This window comes from Rhineura floridana, chromosome 2 (genome assembly GCF_030035675.1).
Source record: "Rhineura floridana isolate rRhiFlo1 chromosome 2, rRhiFlo1.hap2, whole genome shotgun sequence".
NCBI classification, from domain to species: Eukaryota; Metazoa; Chordata; class Lepidosauria; order Squamata; family Rhineuridae; genus Rhineura; species Rhineura floridana.
Window position 1 is genome coordinate 142816523 of NC_084481.1, and position 24626 is coordinate 142841148.

Below are 24626 nucleotides of genomic sequence, written 5' to 3' on the forward strand. Positions count from 1 at the left end.
TAGCCAATTGTTAACATAATCTTCTGAGGTATTTTCCAGGCACCCCTAATAATAATAATAATAATAATAATAATAATAATAATAATAATAATAATTTAATTTATGTGTCGCCTATCTGGCCTGTGGCCACTCTAGGCGACGTACATCTCGATTACAATAAAATACATCATAATAATACAATACAAACGATAAAAACTATAAACAATGACAGTTCAGAGTAATGGGCAATTTGTCATAGAGATTAACCCTCCCTGGAAGTCCCGAAGGCCTGTCTGAAAACCCAGGTCTTCAAGGCCTAGCGGAATACATTCAGCGATGGGGCATGCCGAAGATCATACGGGAGGGAGTTCCAGAGAGTGGGGGCCGCCACTGAGAATGCCCTCTCTCTAGTCCCCACCAACCTAGCTGTTTTAGTTGGCGGGACTGAGAGAAGGCCCTGTGTGGCTGATCTTGTTGGGCGGCATAATTGGTGACGTTGGAGGCGCTCCATCAGATAAACTGGGCCGAGACCGTGTAGGGATTTAAAGGTTAGTACCAACACCTTGAATTGGGCCCGGAAAACAACTGGAAGCCAGTGCAGGTTGAATAGCACTGGGGTGATATGCTCCCGGCGGCGACAGTTTGTAAGTAGTCGAGCCGCCGCATTTTGTATAAGTTGTAATTTCCGGACCGTTTTCAAGGGTAGCCCCACGTAGAGCGCATTACAGTAATCCAAACGAGAGGTGACCAGGGCATGTACCACCAATGGGAGCTGATGAACAGGAAGGTATGGTTGCAGTCTACGTATGAGGTGTAATTGATACCAAGCTGCCCGACTCACTGCCGAGATCTGAGCCTCCATGGACAGCCTGGAATCAAGAACAACCCCAAGGCTGTGGACCTGGTCCTTTAGGGGCAATCTCACCCCATCAAACATCAAGTCAATATCTCCCAACCTTCCTCTGTCCCCCACGAGTAGCACCTCGGTCTTATCGGGATTCAGCTTCAACCTGTTCCTTCCCATCCATCCACTCACGGATTCCAGGCACTTGGACATGGTCTCCACAGCCAACTCTGGTGAGGATTTAAACGAGAGATAGAGCTGAGTGTCATCCGCATATTGGTGACACTGCAGCCCAAATCTCCTAATGATTGTCCCCAGCGGCTTCATATAGATATTAAATAGCACTGGTGACTAGGGAAAGGAGCTTTTCAGTTGTGACACACTTTTTTTTAAAATGCTCTCCCCAGAGAGACTCGCCTGGTACCAAATTTAATTACCTTTAAACACCAGACAAAGCCTTTTAATCTTACAAATTTTACAATGCTGCTACTTGCTGGATTGGCTCCATCAGCATGCCCACACAGTCTTATCCCAACCCAGCTGCATTCAGGTAAATTGGAGAGATGCCAGTGTCAGAAGGGCATCTCTGCCCCACCACAACACAGGTTGCTACCAGACCAGATGACAAGGAAGGGAAAGAGATAATGTGCAAGGAGACAAACAGCTTGAGAAATAAATGCACATTCATTTCTTCCTTCGTCCCTGCTCCGATGTAGACATTACTCTACTGTCATTGTCATTATTCAGGTATTAAAACTGAGGCTCTTCTATTTTTTCAATGATGGTGCTCAGAGTTTATTCTGTGTTGCTTGTCTGCATGCCATATTGTTTTAGTTTTATGTGTGAGCCTCATTGGTAAATAATAGGACAAAGCATCTGTGCTTCAAAGTGCTGGAAGAGCCCCCCCCCCAGAGTAACACTGTTCTTATGGCTGTAAACAGCATGCAGTACTAATAAGGAAGACTCTTAAAAGCCAATAATCTACCATTATCCCACAGATATAGATTAAATTTTGCAGATGCTGGCAAAAACCATAACTCTGAGACTTGGATACAAATTGCAGAGGCTTGTATTGCTCACCTCAGAGAATAAGTGAATATTAGTGGCCCCAAATATTTATCCATCTTAAATTAAAATCCAAACCATGGAAAAGTTCCTAGACTACCCCATCCAGCTAATCCTTCCCAAACCAGTTGCCACTCACCTATCTAGCCCCCAGATGCTCCAAACACTATCCCCCTTCCCTTTAAATCCTACTTACCAGTTGGACCAGCAGAAGTGCTGGTACGCCAGTTTTGGGGGAGACGGAAAGGGGGAGGTCTCTCCCTCCATCCCTTCACCTATACTTTATACATTATTTAACAGCACACCAAGACAAAATGAATGCGCCATTTGCCCTTAGGAAATGCAGTTTTCCTAAGGACTATTGACACTGCCTGTTGTTCTGATATGCTGCTATGTAGCATAACAGGAGTTGAGAAACAGGAAAAAGGGATGTGGCCCTCTCCTTTCCTCTCCTTCTGGCTACAGTGTCACTGTTGCTACCAACCAATCAGTAAGTAGGAAGTGAGTTTTCACTTTCACAGGATAGCAGAACAAGCAGGTTTGGTTTGGTTTGAAAGACCCACTTCCTGGATTTTTGTTGTTGTTAAGTAGCTTGACTTCTTTTTAAGCCAAAACCAACATAGGCTTTACACTCATTATTTAAACTAGTACCAAGTATGACGCAAGATGTGCAATTTCAGATTTTGCATATTTAGTATTATCTTTTCCTATGTCTTGTATTTTCTATAGTTATGAAAACTGGCACAGTGAACTAATGCCTGGTGCACCTTAAATGGCAACAATATGGTCGATTGTGAGAAAGCTGTGGAAATCTATTTTCAGCAATGAGTATTAAGAACAATGTACTTCCAGAAGATGTAATTTGCAGACAGGTACCAAGTATAGATAAAGTTAGTATTTCGTATGGTTGGTAGCAGGAGAGGGCCCAGTTTGCGCAGATGCTGGTGCTTACCCTGGAGCAGCCAACAGAAACAAAGAATATGCATGTGGGATATCTGCCTACACACATAAAAAAGCAAAATGTACTGCATAGAATATATATATTTAATCCAGCCTATTAGAAAAAAGCTTCTGTGTTTCATTACAGTAAAGCTTGTATATATGTACTAGAGATAACCCCAAACAAGTGGGGAAAGGAAGCAAGGAATGTCTTCACTAAGGTTGTTTCACATCCTGTCAACCTTCCTCAATAGCAAGAGCAGATCTGATTCACAGGGCTGCCACCACCAGGTAAGGACAGAAGCAAAATGAAACACATAATAGTACCTATTATGATGTTCTTTCACAACCTTCTGAGGAAGCTTACTCAAGTTTGCCTTACCCTTGTCCCTCCAAACCAGTTCAGGATTCTTAAATCAGTTTGTGAAATTGAGTCCCCCACTGCCTTGAGGCTGGGGAGTTGGAAAGCCACTTTGCTCCTCCCCAGCCATTCTGATGCTGCACTGTGCTAAGCTAAACCGTGGCCAAAGACTGAGCTAAGCCATGGCCAAAACAGGGTTTATCTTATGGTTTATGGCTCACGGGTTTGACTGGGAGATCTAACCACAATGCCATGTTTAGGTGACATGGTAAGCCAAGCCTCAGCTTAGCTCAGTGCAGAGCAGCAACAAAATGACTAGGGAGAAGCAAAGCATCCATAATCTCCTCTCCGGAAGCTTACCCATTCACGCCAAACCATTGTTTGGCTTAGCATGATGTGTGAATATGACCAGGGTTCTTCAACTTTGGGTCTCCAGATGATGTTGGACTGTAACTCCCACAATTCCTTTACCAGTGGCTAAACTGGATGGGGATGATGGGAGTTGTAGTCCAAGGCATCTGGGAATCCAAGGTTGAAGAACAATGATAGACCATCCAAGCTTTTGGCTTCAAATCTCTTACGAGAAATTCACTTTCTTTGTAAGTTCCATTAAAGAGAAAGGAAGCTTAAGGACACATGAAGGAAGACAAAAAACACCTGGTTTTTGAGAAATATTTTTTTAAAAAAATCAGGTCAAAATTATGACTGTATCTGTCTCTTTTCTTAAATCTGAGATGAAAAAACCTTGAGATTATTCCCTTTTTGTTCCTTAAAATAAAAGCATTTTAAATTGTATTAGTAGGCTGCAATTCTCCTTTGCTAAAATAACTGTTAATGAATCATACTTGTATAAATAACAGAAGATTAAAAAAAGGATATCACAGCAGTATTGCGGGGTTATCTTTGTACAAACATGTAGGTGTTGGTAGCATTTGTAATGTTCTATACGGTCAGCTCCATTGAGAGAAGGAGGAAGTGAAGATACGTTGGGATAGATGAATAACTGAATTGAAATTATGCCTATTTATAGTAGGAGACACTATAATTTGCATTTTGCTGTATGCATTTTTTCTTTTTTAATTTGTCTGCTTTTCATTTAGGCCTGCAAATTCTCAGATTCAAGATGCTGCAAATATAACACAATTTGAGAGATTATTTTATAAATAAGAATATGATAGATATAATGAGAAAAGGGCCCTATGCAAACTTGTATAGAAATGACTTTGTACACATATTATCTTAAATAGTTTTCTGCTTCCTCCTGAAATGTTCATAAGTGGAAGAGAGAATTACCATTAGTTCAATACACCATTGTGAAAAAGGTAAAATTATGAGTACTGTTGAAATGGACTGCCTTCAAGTCGATTCCAACTTATGGTGACCCTATGAATAGGGTTTTCAGGGTAAGCAGTATTCAGAGGTGGTTTACCATTGCCTTCCTCTGAGGCTGAGGCAGTGACTGGCCTAAGGTCACCCAGTGAGCTTCATGGCTGTGTAGGGATTCGAACCCTGGTCTCCCAGGTCGTAGTCCAACACTCTGACCACTAAGCCACACTGGCTCTCATGAGCGCTATTAAGTAGAACAAAATTATGAGTTCTATAACCATTTTGTCTCTTTCAAATTGCCAAAACTAATTGTTTTGTAAGATTCTTGAGGTTTCACATTCCTGTTATTAAATTGACAATTTTATGTAAAAACATTTAATATCACAAAAATTATTTTATCAGCAGTGAAGTTACATATATATTTTGCTAAAACTATATATTGTAAACCATCTTTAACTATAATATACTACCAATTTACAATGGTAAAATGTATAAACAGCAAAACCCTATGGCAACAGTATCGCCTGCAGGCATGCACGGGATCGAGCTATAACGTACAGAGTTGGGACCAGAGAGAGGCTACACTAGCCTCTCTAGCAGAACAACCACCCCATCCAATGTATGCTCAGCCCATGAGAGGAAGGGAAACCACAACCACCAGAAAACACAAAAATGACAAGGAAAACACAGATATGCCCACAGCATCCCTGGAAACTCCACCAGCCCCTCCCCAATCAGAGGCTAAGCTGGTGACAATTCTACATACCATACAGACATGGAGGAAGCCAATCCATGTAGGCCAAGCTGGGGGCATATCCATTATGTCACCATATCCCCATTTCCAAGAAACACAGAGAACCAGCCAGAGGCGGTAGACAAACCACAAACGCATGCTCTGAGGGTGAGCAATTCAAATTCTTCCATGAACAAAAAAAATCCCTTCTTCCAGTGGAGGAAATATTTACACCTACATAGTAGCAACAAGAAAGAGGCCACCAAGGCTAAGCTATAAACACCCACCCACACAGAATCAGGGCCGGTTCTAAAGGGCGGCCAGGTTGGGCACTGGCCTGAGGGCCCCGGAGCTACAGGAGCCCCTGAGGGGCCCTCCACTCCCCTTCTGCGATCCGCCCCCCCCACGCCCCCCACTTACCTGCCAGCCGGCTTTTTAGCATTGCCCTTAATGAAGATGGCAGCCGCAGACTAGACAGGTAGGGGGGCCGTGGGGGTGTGGGGGAGTCACACGCACACACACACACCCCGGCTGGGGGGCCAGGGCAAGCTGATGCCCAAGGGTCCCCGCATGCCTGGAGCTGGCCCTGCACAGAATCAATGATTCAATTCAATGCTGGGAGTTTTCTCCCACATCCTCATCAGACATTTTTTACTGGAAAGCTTCCAAGGAGGTTACAAGACAAAAAAACAGCCAGAGCAGTTGGAAGAACAGACAAATGAATGCTTACATGCTTCTTGGTCACTGGCCCAAACACCTCCAAGCAGAAAACATTTTACACACACCCCTAATATTGCCATGGAACAATCAGCACAGCAGAATAGTACATATCAGAAGAGCAGAGGAGGGGCCTCTGTGGGTGTGGTGTGGTGGTGGGGAAATGGACAAAGAGCATGTCCATCAAGAAGAAGAAGCCTTGCCTAGGGAAAGCACCCAATCCCATGGGCTGACAACCACACAGGCGCATACTTCCTCCCTCTGACAACTGGAGATTGGAAAGAAACACCAGCTAGAGAGGGAGAAGTGATATCTGCACAAAATGCTACTGCTTCTAGAGGTGGCACATAAGGGCAGAAGGAAACAACATATATGTCTCTGGAGTTGCTCCACATCACAGTGGGTCTCTGTGCTGCATGGGTCTTTTGTTTGGTGGGATTCACAAACACTGTCTTCATTGGATGTAACAATAAACCACAGTTTATCATTACAAGTACAAGCCTAGCATCCCTTGGTGTAGTGCACACCTCCCTTTTCCTCATGAAGTTGGAATTTTCAAATTTTGCATTTTGAAAAGCTAATAAAGGGTCTTGGTTTTTGTAAAGTTTTTAATATCTGTTGTATTTAATTTTATTGCTTAATCTCTGCTTCACAATTATACTCTGTTTTATTTTCTTATTGTGTTTTACACTGTAATTTTAAAAAATTGTCTTACTGTATTTTAACCATTTTTGTGCCCACTTCCCAGAGAACTTTGATTACTGGATGGCACAGAAATACTGTTAATAAATATGGTTGTCAAACTTTTGGATAAAGTAGTCAAGTTTATTGACTGGATTTTTTAATCCTGTGTTGTGCCATTTTGTTACTTTATCTTTTTTGTAAGCTGCCCTTTGAATGCTGATTCTCCACTGATATGAATGATATCAGTGGATATGAATGGTCAAATGCAGTGTATAAATGTGCAATTGCATCATTAAGAGAAAAATAAAAACAAAATACAATGAAGTTGTTTAGCACTGTTCAATGCCCCAATTCAGCTATGGGCTCTACATGCACCAAAGAAACTGATTGTTGTTATTCTTTTAGGAAAAAAGATTATGCACATGCAATCATATTCTGTTTGACTGAGGAATCAGTCTTTTTAAAGAAAAAGGGCAAAACCAGAGCATATAACATCCAAATTTATTTATATTTATCAACTTTCTGCGTACCTTTCCTTATACTTTCCAGCATTTATTCTAGAAGATTATGAATTGGAAGGATTGCCTTTCTAAACTAGAGAGTAATCCTAAAATTTATTAATTTGTAAATCAAACTAAGCATCTGTGTAAGAAACAAGAAATGCACATAAGTTTTCTTTGTTATATAAAAATTTTCATACATATTGAGGAGACATGACCAGAAAGTAATCTGCCCCCCAGAAGTGGGGGTGAAGGAGAGATTGTTCTGAGTCAAGGATGGTGTCTAAACACCATGGACTGTTTCAGATGCCTGCTAAAAAATTTGTTTCAGCAAGCCTGCCAAGATATATAATTTAGTTAACTATATTTTAAAAGATTCATTGATATTATAGGTGAATTATGATGATTTTATGTCTATTTATTTTATAATTGGTTTGTGGATTTTAGCTGCTTTATCCACTATTTTATTTGCACACCACTTGGGAAACTCTTTGATCAAGCAATTTATGCATCTCATAAAGAAATAAATTAAAGACAAACACGAAAAGGAAGATATTCCAAGATGCTGCAAATTGTTGCATTTATTTAAAAAAAATTGTTGAAGAGAAGAAACAACCAGTCATTAAAAGTGAAAGTGGAAGGGGGTAAAAGTGATGTTTGCTAATGTGACAAGACAGAGGATTAGTAAACATTGTTTTAAAGGTCTGAGAGGAATTAGATTAAGCAGTACAAAGTAAAGCAAAAGCTGGAGAACAGCTATGGGGGCCTTCCACTCTCACCTGATGCGACTGCCACAGCAGGGAGGGAAGCCTCCCTCCCTCCTTTCTTCTTGGCTTCCTTCCCCTCTGCCTCACTGGTTTTTGGAACATAGCTATAGCAGCATTCCAGGCACTAGGGATCCTGGGACATGAAATTTTTCAGGGGCCCCAGCAGTGTTCTGGTCACCAGGAGGGAGGGAGAAGATCAAGATGTGAGGGGGAAGAGAATACAGGGGAGGGGGGGGAAGAAGAGAATTCCTATCTTCCTTGCTAACATTGCTAGAGCCCAGCAGCTACAGCTGCCAGAGAAGGGCATTTGGCAACTGTCAGGTATTGATGGGAGTTGAGGGCTGGGGAGGAAGCAGCAATTACAAGTACATTTACAACCAAGTATTTTTTTATAAACCTGTCTGGTAAGACAACTGTAGCCATTCCTGGATCAGGATAGCTTGACCATTCTGCTTCAGGCACTGGTAACCTCAAAATTAGACTACTGCAATGCACATGCTCCGAGGGTGGACAATCAAATTCTTTCATAGCCAAAAACACCCTTCTCCCAGTAAAGAAAATACTTACAGCTACATAGTGGCAACAAGAAAAAGAACTCCAAGGCTAAACTACAAACACACACACTCACAGAATCAGAATCGATCCAAGGCTATGGTCTGAAGGCACATGAGGCCAGCACCCTGCTGAAGCTAAGCAGGGTTAGGTTTGGTCAGTGCCTGGATGGGATACCACTTGGGAACCATATGTAAGCCACCTTGGGTTTCTATGATTAAAAGAAAAGGGGGTATAAAATGTAATAAATAAACAGATGATTTGATTCAGCGCTGAGATTTTTCTCCCCCTGTCCTCATCAGACATGTTTTATTGGAAAGCTTGCAAGGAGGTTACAAGACACAAGAAGAACTTCCTGCTACTTTTGTGGAGCTTCCCTTGTGTTTAGTCCAAAATCCACAACTTGTGCAGAATGGGGCTTCCCATTAGCAGTATATATAACATCTGTATTTCAGGATCTACACTGGCTACCTACAGTATATGCTACCAGGCTAAATTTAAGGTCTTACTGTTAGTATACAAAGGTCTAAAAAGCTTGGGACCAGCTTACCTGAGGAACAGCCTTGCTGTATATATATATGGCTTCTTGTTACATTCAGCCAGAGTAGTATTATTGAAACTGCCACATGTTTATCTTGCTTCTACAAAACAGAGGGCATTTAGTGTGTCTGCTAGGTTCTGGGGCTCCTTCCTTGCCTATTACTATTAAGCCAGCACCACTGTTTCAGATGCCTGTTTAAGACTCTTCTGTTTACATAGGCGTTTTCTGATATATAGTCCAACTATCTGTTATTGCGTATCACTGTCCAGATGTTTTATGGATGTGTTATGTTCACTGCCTAGATGCTTTACTTATTGGGTGACGCATAAGCCTATAAATAAAATATACTGTCTATAAGTTCCAGTGAGGGTGTAAAGGGCCTATAGGTTATAGGGGGCCAATCAAACCCAGAAATCCTCCTAAATTATCATATATGACAATTCTGTTGCATTTATTTGCTTTGGGGTTTTCCCCCCTTCACAGAAATGTGCCAAGTCTGAAGCTTGCCTGCCACTACCAATAAGAGGACCTTTCCCAGAGGCTAGGACACACACTTACATAGTAACATCAGAGTGCATTTCTTATGCCATCAGACTTCCTGCTACTTTTGGAGAGCTTCCTGTTATTTTTGCCAAAAGGACCCTGCTACCATTGCCACAAAAACCCCTGATTGTTAGTAGGTCATTCTGGTGAATGTAAGAAGACCCCACTGGATCAGGCCAATGGCCCATCTAGCCCAGCATCCTATTCTCACAGTGGCCATCCAGGTGCCTATGCAAAGCCTGCAAACAAGACCTGTGTGCACTTTTTGTTCCTCTGGTTTCCAGTAACTGGTATTCAGAAACATACTGTCTCCAACCGGGGAGGTAGAGGATAGCCAACGTGGCTAGCAGCCATTGATAGCCTTATTTTCCATGAATTTGTCTAATCCCCTCTTAAAGCCATCCAAGTTGGTGGCCATCACTGCCTCCTCTGGGACTAAATTCCATAGTCTGAAGTGTGTGAAGAAGTACCTTCTTTTGTTTGTCCTGAATCTTCCAACATTCAGCTTCACTGGATGTCAACAAGTCCTACTGTTATAAGAGAGGGAGAAAAACTTTTTTCTATCCACTTTCTCCATGCCATGCATAATTTTATACACTTCTATCATGTCACTTCTTCCTTGACTTTTCTCTAAATCAAAAAGCCCCCAAAGCTGCAGCCTTTCCTCACAGGGGAGTTACTTCATCCCCTTGATTGGTTGTCCTTCCTGAAACTTTTTCAACTCTACAATATCTCTTTTGAGGTGATGTGACCAGAACTGTACACAATATTCCAAATGTGGTTGCCCCATAGATTTGTATAAGGGCATTATGATGTTGGCAGTTTTATTTTCATGCAATTTACTTTTTTACAGCTGCCACAATCTGAATAGACATCTTCATTGAGCTATTCACTGTGACTCCAAGGTCTAATACCTAGTGTGTCACTGCCAATTCAAAGCCCATGAACATATAGGTGAAATTAAGATTTTTCCCCCCTGTGACACGCATCACTTTACATTGAATTTCATTTGCCATTTTACCACCCATTCACTCAGTTTGGAAAGAGCCATTTGGAACTCTTCGCAACCCATTTTTCTTTTAATGACCCTGAAAAATTTAGTAGCATCAGCAAACTTGGCTACCTCACTGCTCACCCCAACTCTAGATCATTTATGAACAAATTAAAAAGCACAGATCCCAATACCAATCCTTGGAGGCTCCACTTTCTACAGCCCTCCATTGGGATTACTGTTCATTTATTCCTTATCTCTGCTTCCTGTTTCCTAGCCAGCTCATCCATGAGAGGACCTCTCCTCTTATTCCATGACAAAGGTTACTCAGGACTGTTTCATGAGGTACCTTGTCAAAAAAGCTTTTTGAAAGTTCAAGTACACTAATGGCCACTGGATCGCCTCTATCTATATCTCTCTCAAAGAACTCTAAGGTTAGTGAGACAGAACTTGACCTTGCAGAAGCATGCTCGCTCTACTTCAGCAATGCCCGCTCTTCTATATGCTTGGTTATGTTATCTTTAGCAATACTGTCAACCAGTTTTCCCAGAACACTGTTTGGCTCTTTCTGACACCATAGTTGTTTATGTTTAAGAGTAGAATGGCAATATGAGGACTCCCCTACTGCTAGTGGGCACTTTCTGTTCATTACTGTTTCTCAAATGATGGCCCAAGCTCTCCACAGTAGAACTTTGTGGACATTTCCAGAAACATTGGGTTCTCACATATAAACACCACAGCAGAACAATGTGAATTTATTTATTTTATTTTATTTATTATTTGGTTTGTATCCTGCCCTTCCTCCCAGCAGGACCCCAGGCCTGCAAATTGACAGATGAACTTGATTTTCTCTCTCCCAGCCTCATTTGTTTTGGGCATCTAAGGTTTAACCAGTAAGCTTACTTATAGTATTACGTCTTGTTATATTACTAGATTTTTTTTATTTTTACATTGTTGCATTATGAACAAAATAAAAAATAAGGTACAAAACATTAATGCAAAGTGTAAAAAGAGGCAGATGACTGTAGTGGGAGCTTCCCCACAAAAAAAAGTATTTTGCACAGTGACCCATCACTGGTAAGTCCACCTGACCCTGCCCTACTCCTTTCTTCAGCTCTAATTACAATCATGTGGTGTGGGGATTTAACAATAAGCCTTTGAAGTCATTTGCTCAGTTCTGAGCTATGATTAGTGTTCTGTAATTGGGGCAAGAGGACAGCAGAGAAACTTTGTGTGTGTGTGCGCGTGATTTGCTTGCCTATTTACCAAAACATTCTCTCATATTCAATATGTGCTTTTCTACATGAAAATAGAAACTCACAAAATTTTGATTCAGCTATAATCAACATACAAGAGGGAAGTATGGGCTCTAATGTATAGGACTTTGAGGGATATGTCATGAAAGCGGCCAACTTGTTTTGGTGAAAGAACAATGGGTGTAGATGTGAAGAATGTGTAAGACACAAAGGATATACTTAGGACTAACTGGTTGACATGCTAGGAATAACCCTGAGAAGCTGTTCTCAATATATTATATTTTCAGCAACTTTTAAAACAGGGCGGTTTTACATTACTACAAAAAGTTACATGCCTGCTCTAATTCGTCCTGACATTGGGTGAGAGAATTTATCACTGACAGACTCAATCCTTAAGAGCCATTGTAGCAAGAACAGAGGACTGTAATAGGCACAAAACGAAACACACACAACACCAGCATGTGGAAGATAGGCTAAAGGAAAGATTATATGCAAAGCAAGGCAGCAGGACTTCCCAGACAAAATATTTTAATATAAATTCAGAAAAAATTAACATTATTATGCTAGACCCAGTTTCTTAGCATGCTTAGCATGCTCTCCTGTGTAGAGCTCATACAGCTCCATGGTACACTCCAGAGCTGAGAGTGATGAAACAAGATAGGAGGCGGCTTGAGCGGAGGTGGAGGCGAACTCCTGACGGATGCAATTATGCACTGGTAAGTGCCTCTACTAAGTTGTACTTAGGAGCGGTGAGCGTGGCGAAAAAACAATATTTTGCTGCCACTATTAAGTCATCTCTTTGCCAACCAGTGGAGCTCTTTAGAGTTGTCCGAGGGCTACTTCATTCTGGCCCTAAGGACTCGATAATGTCATCGGTAGCCCGCTGTAATGAGTTTGCTGGGCACTTCCAGAATAAGACCTTATGCATCAGTCGGGACTTAGACTCCCAGTTTACAGCAGTTGATCCGAATGAGGTGTCCGGAGCACAGCCTTGTCATGTTTTATTGGATGAGTTTCAGTTGGTTCAGCTCGAGGACGTGGACAAGGTGCTTGGACAGGTGCGTGCTACCACTTCTGCTCTAGATCCTTGCCCTTCTTGGCTAATAAAAACTAGCAGGGATGGAACAGCCGGCTGGGCCAGGGAAGTGATAAATGCCTCTTTATGAGTGGGAGTGGTCCCTGGCCGTCTGAAAGAGGCGGTAGTGAGACCACTCCTGAACAAATCCTCCTTGGACCCTGAAAACCTTAACAACTATAGACCAGTCGTGAATGTTCCATTCCTGGACAAGATCCTGGAACAAGTGGTTGCTGGCCAGCTCCAGGCACTATTGGATGAAACCGATTATCTAGATCCATTTCAATCGGGTTTTAGGCCCGGTTTCGGCACTGAGACAGCCTTGGTCGCCCTGTATGATGACCTATGTCGGGAGAGGGATGGAGGGAGTGTTACTCTGTTGATTCTCCTTGATCTCTCAGCGGCTTTTGATACCATCGACCATGGTATCCTTCTGGAGAGGCTCGTGGAGTTGGGAGTTGGAGGTACAGCTTGGCAGTGGTTCTGCTCCTACTTGGCGGGTCGTCTCCAGAAGGTAGTGCTTGGGGAACATTGCTCGACATCGTGGGCTCTCCAATGTGGAGTCCCACAGGGGTCAGTTCTGTCTCCCATGCTTTTTAACATCTACGTGAAGCCGCTGGGTGCGGTCATCAGGAGTTTTGGAGTGCGTTGCCATCAGTACGCTGATGACACGCAACTCTACTTCTCCTTTTCATCATCTTCAGGTGAGGCTGTTAATGTGCTGAACCGTTGCCTGGCTGCGATAATGGACTGGATGAGAGCTAACAAACTGAGGCTCAATCCTGACAAGACTGAGATGCTGTTGGTGGGAGGTTTCTCTGATCAGATGGTGGATATTCACCCTGTTCTGGACGGGGTTACACTCCCCCTGAACGAGCGGGTTCGTAGTTTGGGAGTATTTTTAGATCCTTCCCTGTCACTTGAGGCTCAAGTAGCCTCGGTGGCACGGAATGCATTTTACCAACTTCGGTTGGTAGCCCAGCTACGTCCCTATCTGGACAGGGAGGACCTCACCTCAGTTGTCCATGCTCTGGTAACCTCTCGATTGGATTACTGCAATGCGCTCTACGTAGGGCTGCCTTTGAAGATGGTTCGGAAGCTACAGCTTGTGCAGAATGTGGCGGCCAGACTGATAACGAGGACCAAGCGTTTGTGTCTGAACATATAACACCTGTTCTGGCCCGCTTGCACTGGCTACCAATATGCTTCCGGGCCAGATTTAAAGTGCTGGTTTTAACCTATAAAGCCTTATACGGTGCGGAACCGCAATACCTGCTGGAACGCCTCTCCCGATATGAACCTGCCCGTACACTACGTTCAACATCGAAGGCCCTCCTCCGAGTTCCGACTCATAGGGAAGCTTGGAGGACGATAACAAGAACTAGAGCCTTCTCAGTGGTGGCCCCCGAACTGTGGAATAGTCTTCCTGATGAGGTGCGCTTGGCGCCGACGTTATCTTTTCGGCGCCAAGTTAAAACCTTCCTCTTTTCTCACGCATTTTAGTTTTTTAGTTTTTTTAGTTTTAAATATGTTGTAATTGATCTTAGATTTGTGGATTTTTATATACATGTCCCTTGCACTGATTTATTGGATTTTATTGTGTATATTTATATTTCTCTGTTGTACACTGCCCAGACAGCTATGCTAGTCAGGCGGTATAGAAATTCAACAAATAAATAAATAAATAAATAAATAAATAAATTAAAGGAAACAGGGAATGCAATATTCCATCCCATTGTAAAGTCTATAATCAATTGTCTTTGCTGTGTTTCTTTTTAAAAAGGGATTTTTTCTCCCTCTGTATTTAAAGCAGTTACACATAAGCTTGTCTAATTAAACAAATGTCTTAATTTGCATAGTATTTCAGGAACAATAGAAAGAAAAGCAGCGCAATGTTCCATTAATAGAAAAATGTACGTACTTTTATTTTTTAAACTTTTAGTCATTATTTGCTTGCACAAAGCTTACACTATACTCAGTCTTTCTTGAACATTCATTCCGATTTGTGTTCAGGGAAATAATAAAGCAATGAGTTTTCATCCTGCATTCATCCCAATTTGCTTGTGGGGTGTTTATACGTCTTCCAGTTAATTATTTGTTCATTTCACACTTTTTGATATATTTCCTTCTAACCACAAGGTCTGTTTCTTTTTTAAACTGGATTTGTTGTTCTAAGGTAACAGAGCATTTTAATCACACAAAGGTAAGGGCCCCTCAAGACGGGTGATTTATAGTGGATGTCTTCTGCGACATGTTCTTGACTCAATAATAGTGCCTTAGTGGTGGATTTATTCTGCTTTGGTTTGTTCTGTGATGCTTCCCGAATGCTACCACATTATATCTACATTAGCACTCTTTTTGGCAATATGTAGGCTACACAACACCACCGACAAATAGAGGTGACTGAGAATGAAGGCAACATTTCCTGGACTGGTTGCACTAGTGATCCCAGCCAACTGGCTTACATCACTGATGACTTGAACACCTAACAGCAAAGACTTTTACCACTTTACAGAACAAGCTCTCCCCCCCCAAAAAAAAAAATTCAGAGCAGAGAGAGCACTTCCCACCATTACTAACTTTGGGCAGTATTCAATGCTAGTCTTGCTCAGAATGCCCCCATTTTTGTTAATAGACATTACTAACTTAAGTTCATTATTTCAATGGGTTTACTCTGAGTAGGGGTTAATTGGGTACAATTCCATGTTCAAAAAAGTATGCACTTTTTGGCCCAGCAGAATCCAACAGTAGCTTAGCACTGGATTCAAGAAGGAAGGACTGAAATGTGTCTTATTTGCTACAAAGGTCTCAGCAACTGGAAACATTTCCAGTAATTTTTTCCCCTTTTTTACTCCATCTTTGTTAATTAAAGCTGCTTTTTGCCCTACTCTCTGGCAGTGTAGTTAATAATATGAAGCATGGAAATTAATAAATTGATAGCATTGGGTATAGAATGTTCTATCATACCGTGGGATATTACAATAGATGATTTAACAGCCCAATCCTATGTGTACTCAGAAGTAAGTCCTATTGAATTCAGTGGGGTTTACTCCCAGGTAAAAAGGCAGCCTTAGAGTCTCTTCTAGGTCCATATTTCAATGAGTCTGAAACTAAATGAATATATTTGCATTATATTCATAGAGGCAGATGCTGGTGTCCTCACAGAGTCTTCTAAGAAAACCATGATAACATGAGTGAGGGTAGGTGGAATAGATTTCTGTAATTTTCAGATGAAGCAACCCTATGCATCCAAGCATTGCTTCTCCTCTTTCCTCTATAGAAGGGGAATCTATGCTGGAAATGCTGCTTTGTTTATTTATATAAGCATCTTGCGCTTTTAAAGAAAACCAAGATGGCTCAGCAAGTGTGAGGCTTTGAATAACATTACTAAAGCAAACTCTGAAGAGCAAATATTACACAACAGCTATATATCAATCACATATGTTAACATATTATAGCTGGCCTTTCTTAAGCAGCCACTGCATACTATTCCCAATCAACCTGATGTATCAAACATTTAAAAAGGAGTTGTTCTATTTAAGGAGACTCAGTCCACTGAAATCAAATTAGATGTGAACAGCAGCCTATAATTTTTATTGTCACATGGTATCTGTTTTAGGAATCATGCTCCAGTCCTGCCCTGCTGGCTCAGCTGAGAATAATTTCTCTACTCTGATCACAGACCTGTTTCTCAGCAGCTCCTGTATATGGAAGCAGGACAAAGATACCAGCAAGCCGGCCAACCACTTGACTAGAGCTCTGCGGCTATGCAGGGCTACATTCTGTGTCTGAACCTACCTTTTCTAAGCTCCTGTTTTTTCTCCTTCTAATCCTACTCCTTTCTCTAGAGCTTGTTCAACCCTGAATCCTATCCAGTCTTTATTTCTTCCCCTCCCTGCCTAGGGTGGCTAGATGCAAAAGAGGACAGCTACACCTGTAAAGATGACAAGATGCACCTGCTGAAATTCACTTTTCTACACAACTATTAAAGGTGCAGGAGCCCATGTCTTTATTTTCATGTGGCCACCCTATGCCCATATTTGTAGTTACTGGTACTGATCTTAATCTTCCATGACAATCTGGGGCTATTTCATTTGCTTCTCCCCTACCTGAAGTAGATTTCAATTGAACTCCCCCAGTTCAGACTTAGGCCCTGTTCACACATTATATTCAACGAGTGTACAGTCTGTATACCTGCGTGCACAAGTAGTGGAGCTATATACAGTTATTCACATGTAATATTCAACGAGTGTACATTCTCCATTGTATACACATTCGCTGCCAGGAAAAGGAAATGGCTTCAATGACACTTATTAAATGCACCATTAAAGCAATTCCCTTGTACTGGCAACAAGGCAAGGCATACTGGGTCTGTTATACTTCCTAAAACTGCTTCCTGTCAAGGCTTACATTCAACAGAAAATTTTAGCAGAAAGGGGGATGCAGTTTTACTCTTTTCATTTTTCCTGCAGATTCTTAAGCTTTAAAATAAAAACACCAACTTTTAAAAAGAAAATACCAGCTTCTGTAACTATCATAATTATAGCTATTAAAATATTGAATTTTTCATTGCCTGTTATTCTTAAATACAAATCCCTGGGCTAAGAATTATTTAATTCTACAGTAAGTGTATATATTTTGTGGTTTGCTCTGATTGGTGGATCTGGGGTTTTTGTAGTAGTAACAACTACAACAAGCTTAAGTCTAACCATCCTGATCTAGAATATTACAACCTACAAGGCAGGTTTGTGTTACCATAAAACCATGTGATGCAGCTGCTTCTAGCAGCAGTTTCCAATAGAGGCAGCCATTATAATGCCTTTGACCATCAGGTGTGTCTAATTTTGATGCATGACACTTGATGCAGAAGGTGAGAGCTGTACAGAGATGAGCAAATCCACAATTGTTTTTTCCCCTCAGTTTCTGGGTACACAGTAGAAAGGTGACACTGCCTTGTTGAGACTGCCTTCTTTGGCAATGTTTTGAAGAGTTTTACCTCTGCCATTGTAGTTTCATTCTTGCAAGCACTTGTTTGAACCATGCTACAACAACCATGTACAAGGTAGCCCTGTGTCCATACAAATGATTTAATGCAGGGATGGCCAGAAGGTAGATTGCAATCTATTGGTGGATCTCTGGGAGATTTGTAGTCAATTGGCAAGAGCTTCTGACTTCCTGTTGTTTAACAATAGGAACAAAAGGACACATACCTGTCTGGAAATTGACAACTGAAATTAAGAGTGCTTGTGGAAGCTAGGAATAGATCTATGTGTGGAAAGACTGTGAGCTGATCTCAGTTCTGATAACCCTGTGCTCAGCAACTTCTCAGAGACACCATGTTCTTTCATACTAGACATACGTCTTTTGCAGCTGGCTGTAGTTGGTGGCTCCTGGGGTTCTAGGAAAACACAGGGTAGATCCCAGTCTCCGCAACAGCAGTGGTCTCCTGGTGATGGCACCAGTGCCGCTCACTGAATGGGGATGGGGCAAGGTGCCTGCAAGTTCAGGGTTGGTGGCACTGCCATCCTGCAGCATGTGTGCACACACCTGCAGGCTGTTGCTACCTTCCACCAAAGTATGCCCAACCTTGCCATCTCTGTGCCACTGCCATTCTCCCCCCCCCAATGTATTACTGCTGACCTATGTCATCAAATTATTGGAAGAGTACTAGCTATATTTCTCTGTCTTGACCTTTGGGAGGAAATGTAAAACACACAACAGAATTTACATTACTATTGATTTCAATAGGTTTTTAAAAAGCAAGGAAGCATAGTGAGGTAATTTATATTGTGTTTTATAGAGGTACCGTAGTGTGCACATTCAGTGTGGTACAGTGATAAGACTGTTGGGCTAGGGCCTGGGAGACCTGGGTTCAAATCCTCATTCAGCCATGAAACTCACTGGGTGACTTTTGTGCTAGTCAACCTTCTCAGCCTAAACTACCTCATGGGGTTATTCTGAGGATATATTGGGGAGGTGCAGGACCACATATGCCACATTGAGCTCTTTGCAGGACAGTTGAAATATAAAGGAAACAAGGTATTAAATAAAATTAAAGCTGCAATCCTATGTACATTTACTTGAGAGTAAGCTCCATTGAACAATGAAAGTTACTTTTGAGTAAACCTGCTTGTGATTATGTTAAGACACAAGGAATAACTATTCCCAAAGTTTCTCTTATTTATTGATTACTATCATTTTTGAGCAATGTGTTACCTAGCCATGAAGTTATTTTATTATTGTAGTTGTGACTGCAGCTATTATTCATTACATGCGAAGGAGGTTTGGAGCAAGTTTAAATCAGAGTTTTTGGAATCTATTTGTGGCACAATCCTGAAGAGTAGCTGTGCTACTCTGTAGCAAGCAACAAGAAGAGTTGCATAATGACATTGAAAATTTAACAGCCTTATTATAAATATTATAATATTTATTGATAAATCATGTAGTATTTAAAGGAAATAATTGAATGTTCATGTTAAAGGTTGTGATTCTATGTTCAGTTTCACTTCAGGAGTAAGCCCCATTAAACTCAGTGGAACTTACTTCTGAGGAGACATGATTAGGATTGCACTGTGACTTCAAATTTCTAGTCTTTCCCCCCACCCCCTTTATTAGATTACTGGTACATCCCTCCACCTTATCTCAATATAGCAATTTTCACTTGTCTTGAGCCCACAGGGGCCACACAAGCTCTGCTTCAGAGTCTTAGGGTCCCCACCCAGCTTTTCTCTCTTCATTACCTCTCTGTGGTAGCTTTCACCAAAGCTCTCTGCTTTCACCTCTTTCTACATTGCCATCAAAGAGATGCTGCAATCCTATTCCAGCCCTACTTACTTATTTAAGTGGGACTTATGTCTGAGTAATGGCTAGGATTGTACCACGAACACAGAAACAAACTCTCTCCCCTCCCTTTCTCTGCTCCCTCTGCAACTGTTTATTCTATGGGGTTGGAATCCTAACCCTTCTTACCTGGGAGTCCCATTGAATGGAATGGGATTTACTTTAGAGTAGGCATGGTTAGATTGCATTGTGAATGTAAAACAAACTTTTTTTAAAAAAAAACCTAACAATTTAGATAGTCCATGCCTAGCTCTAGCTTCCCCGAGGAGCACTTGTTTTCCAGGCAATTCTAACACCCCTTACCTGTGAGTAAGCCCCATTGAAGAAAGTAGGACCTACTTCTGAGTAGACATTTATAGAATTAGTGTGAGCCCTCAGAAGCTGTTTCCCCCTCCCTTATATCCCCTGCCTCCTTTTGTCTTCTCTCATAACAGCAATTTCCTCTTATCTGAGACCACAAGAGGCTTAAACTCCATTTAAGTTTGTAAAACAAACTTAATGTTTTAGAATTAACCATTTAGACAGCCCATTCCTAGCTCTAGCTTCCCTGACAGAACCTCTCATGTTTTTAGGCACTCCTAACTCCACTTACCTGGGAGTAAGCCCCACTTAACTCAATGGGACTTCCTTCTGAGTAGACTTTTTAAAAAAATTGCAGGGTGAATCCTCTAAAGCTTTCCCCTCTTTTTTGTCTTCTTCCTTCCTTCCTTTCCTCAAGCTCATTCATTGACCACACACAGAAGCGCTGCTTCATGTTTCCCTCTTTCTTGCCCTTGTCTCCATTTTAGCCTTATTTCTCTTTCCCTCTCAGCGGCTCCAGCAATTAAGGTTTCCTTAAGCTCATTTCTGATAGGCAACAAAGCCTCAGGCTCTCCCTGGGGAGGAAAACTAATTGCTCACAATCAACTCCATGTGGACAGCAATGCAGGGTGAAAGATCTCTTTGTTCAGGGGACCAGTATGTGTGGTGATTTGAGAAATCCCCAAGTGTAGAATCTTCCTCAAGAGCAGCTGAATCCAGGTACAGGGGGCTTATACTCGGGTACCCAGTAACATGTGAATACCTCCTTAGTGGTGCCACCTTTCAACCTTTATCTAATGGATATTACAGTCATTAATTTCATCAGTAAGGCAGAACAGTTAGGGCATGTCTGAATGACTTATGACTAGAGATGGGTACATTAGCTGGTGCCACTTCGAAGGCATTCTGTCAACCTAACAGGCAGTATAGATTTCAGTTCATACTTTGTCCACTTTCTGCTGCTTTAACTGGCCTGATTTTTTCCTCTCCAAAAATATTGATATTGATATTTTCATTCAAAATATTGATATTTTGAAGGGAAATTTCAATCAATTAAAGAAAATACCAGTATTTTGAAAGAAAGAAAATGTTTATAATTTGAAATAAAATATTGATAAAGGAAAGGAAAGCAGTTTTGCTGCCATCTCCTTTTCTGCTGTGACTGAGGCTGGTCTGTTTTCATGTTAGCAAGCAAGCAGAGACCCGCTGAGGAGGAAAGCAGCTTTCTGGTGCCCCCCCCAAGTCAACATGGTTGAAACTTGGCTTTTTTCCTCCTGTTTGATGCTTGGATTATTGGGAGGGAGGTGGCAGAGAGGGAGAGCGCTGTAATGCTGTGATGTGAGTAAAAACAGTACAAAACAATATGTTCAAAGGAAAATTCAAGGGGGGAAAACTGTTGGGGGAAAGTGACTGAAGTTTGGAGCATACAGGATTACCCTGCAAAGATGGAGAATATGCAGACCACTGAAAAATCTGGTACTAAATCCAAATTCAGAGCAGTTCTCGCTCATCCCTTCTTTTGACACATCAAATTAAACATAGTCACCAGCCATGTAGAGAGATCTATTAGGAGTATTGTAAACCTTTACAATATTCTGGCCTGCCTAGATTCAAAAACAGGGATTACCAAGCAACCAACAAGACAAAATATATGATTGATGGACTGTGGTCAGCATAGCTAGTCATATATTCTGTAGATTAGGTCTGGATTAGGGCATAAAAAGCCTTACGGTAGACATAGTAAAATGATGGGCCACTTAATTGTAATAATTTAAACAGAGTTGGGAAACAGGTAATTAGTTCAAATATGCCACAGTAGTCTCTTATTATCCTACACAGTAATTTCACCTTCATGCATTAAAAATTTAATGAACGATGGATTTAAATTAATTTGGCTTCAGAAAAATTCTAAGAAGCACAGTTAACATATATATATGTTGTATACATATCATAGAGTAAGCACCTGGAATCTGAAATAGCAAATTAACAACTGGCAGCAACCTTTTACTGCTTTGGATAAAGATAGCCTCTTCTTACTGTCATGTACAATTGCAACAATTGCATTTACTTAGCTATTGTTGAAGGAGGAGTGGGGAAACTAATTGAGAACAATGTTTGTTTCAACAGTGATTCAATTTGATGGGCGCATTGTGTAATGTCAGATAATATCACATGATGTGTCCTAATCTAACCCTGCTTTAAGGTCTAAGCTTAGAAAATCTCTGCTGCAGTCTGCAAGTAATGTTACCAAAACTCTTGATTCCCACCTCCTACCTTGATTATACAGGCACGAGAGTAGCTGTATACTATAGCCAGCATGGATTTTTCAATTTCCACAATCTTATATTACAAATACCTCCATGCCATTCTGCTGCCTCCCATAAACTCATTTCAAAACAAAACCTTACAAAACTTATAGTCCTGAACTCAGAAATGCTTGCTTAACAACCTTCTATTTTTTTGGTAATACACAAAACACTCAGAGAGAATCCAGAGTTCAACGTGTAAAACAAAAGAAAAAAAATCCAGATCCCTTTTGGACTTCTGTCAGTGGTCTCATAATTTGCTGAAATTAATTAAAAATCAGCCATGTTTACAGAGTACCTGTAATCCTATTACTGACCTTTCCCCTGACCTTCATCTTCTGTAGTTTAAAAGTTTTTAAAAATGCATGACTGCTTTTAATTAATTTAAGAAATTTAACATTTAAGTCTATGATAACGTAGGCATGCTCAATAAGAACCAACTATTAGTGTTCTAAAAGATCCTCCGTGGCGAAGAGTGGTAAGTGGTGGTAACACAGCCGAAAGCTCTGCTCACGGCCGGAGTTCAATTCCAACAGAAGGAGGAAGTCGAATCTCCGGTAAAAGGGGTCGAGGTCCACTCAGCCTTCCATCCATCCGTGCTCGGTAAAATGAGTACCTGGCATATGCTGGGGGGTAAAGAAAGGCCGGGGAAGGAACTGGCAATCCCACCCCATATATACGGTCTGCCTAGTAAACGTTGCAAGACGTCACCCTAAGAGTCGGAAATGACTCGCACTACAAGTGCGGGGACACCTTTACCTTTATCAGTGTTCTAAAAGCCAGCTTAACAACTGTTTGGGGTGGCTAATTAGGGGGCCACATCCATGCCAGACATTTACTCCACTTTAAACAGTCATGGCTTCCCCCAAAGGATCCTGGGAAGTGTAGTTTGCAAAGGATATTGAGAGTTGTTAGGAGACTCCTATTCCTCTGACAGAGCTCCGGTGGCCAGAGTGGTTGAACAGTCAGAGTGGTTGAACAGTCAGAGAATTCTGGGGATTGTAGCCCTGTGAGGTGAATGTCTAGGATGAACAATGAGTAAAACATAATTTTCTAGGTTAGATTATTTGTAGAAACAGTAGTAACGCGGAAAAGAAGCAAAGTAAAAGAGCACCAACAAACGTACAAAAAATGTAATTCTCCATCTTGGGAGATGCAGTCCTGATTGCAGGTGTTGCCACCACTCACCATATGCTCAGAGATACATGTTATCAAATTCTTCCAAACTATATAGGAAGAGGATTGGCCTGTGAAAGACCGACCCAAATTGTGTTTGCATTTTGACAAATTTGTATGGCAGTACAATATCTCAGAGAGATTAGGTCTTCTGATCCCCTGGTGCATGCACTATAGCTGCCCAATTTCCCTGCTGTTTGATAGAAATATCTGTTGCCTTCTCAAACCGCAAGGGTTTTTTGCCTTTTAGTGAATAACAAATAAGACTTGCCATACTTGACTTTGTTATCAGCATTAGCTAGTAAAGCAACAACCAAACCAGTAACTAACTCTGTCATTCTGTAATTGAAGTTCAGAGTTTTCAAAATTATTAAAAAGATGTTAACAGCGCCCAGTCCTTGGGCTGCCGAGACATTGTCCCAAAATCCCCACTTGTGTACAGAGTTGAATAATCAAGTGCAGTGGGAGGTAGGACAACTAGTTCCACCTCCGCCCCCCAAAACACTGGGGTTTGACATTCTTGGTAGCTCCATCTGCCCCAAATTACTCTTTGTTTTTTTGTTATTAGCCCTATTCAGACATTTGCCAGGGCTTGAAGTTGAGAGGAGGTAAGGCATTCAGCCTCTTCTGCAGATCTTAATGTGTTCAGTGCAAAGGTGTGAAGAGAGTTTCTAAGTGGATTACGTAATTCAACTCAATGACTAGGCTCTCAGTGATCAGAAACCCTGTCTTACCAGTGTTTTTATAGAATCATGTTGGAAGGGGCCTATAAGGCATTGAGTCCAACTCCCTGCTCAATGCAGGAATCCAAATTAAAGCATACCCGACAGGTGCCTCTCCAGCTGTCTCCTGAACGCCTCCAGTGTTGGAGAACCCACCACCTCCTTAGGTAATTGTTTCAATTGTCATACTGCTCTAACAGTTAGAATGTTTTTCCTGATGTTCAGTCAAAATCTGGCTTCCTGCAACTTGAGCCTATTATTCTATGTCCTGCACTCTGAGATGTCGAGAAGAGATCCTGGCCCTCCTCTGTGTGGCAACCTTTCAAGTACCTGAAAGGTGCTATCATATCTCCCCTCAGTCTTCTCTTCTCAAGGATAAACATGCCCAGTTCTTTCAGTCTCTCCTCAT

At 41.5% G+C, this 24626-nt stretch overlaps 1 protein-coding gene across 8 annotated transcripts in view; it reads right to left on the reverse strand.

Annotated features, from left to right (window-relative positions):
* SHANK2 (SH3 and multiple ankyrin repeat domains 2) overlaps positions 1–24626 on the reverse strand; it is a 655745-nt gene that overhangs the window by 419007 nt on the left and 212112 nt on the right. Inside the window, exon 1 of one of the 8 annotated variants that reach the window (XM_061610717.1) lies at positions 10022–10078. The exons of the other annotated variants lie outside the window; for them this stretch is intronic. Within the exon in view, the coding sequence (XP_061466701.1) occupies positions 10022–10052 (31 nt within the window). The 5' untranslated portion in view covers positions 10053–10078. Of the gene's footprint in view, positions 1–10021; positions 10079–24626 lie in introns of those variants that run through there. 8 annotated transcript variants of the gene reach the window in all.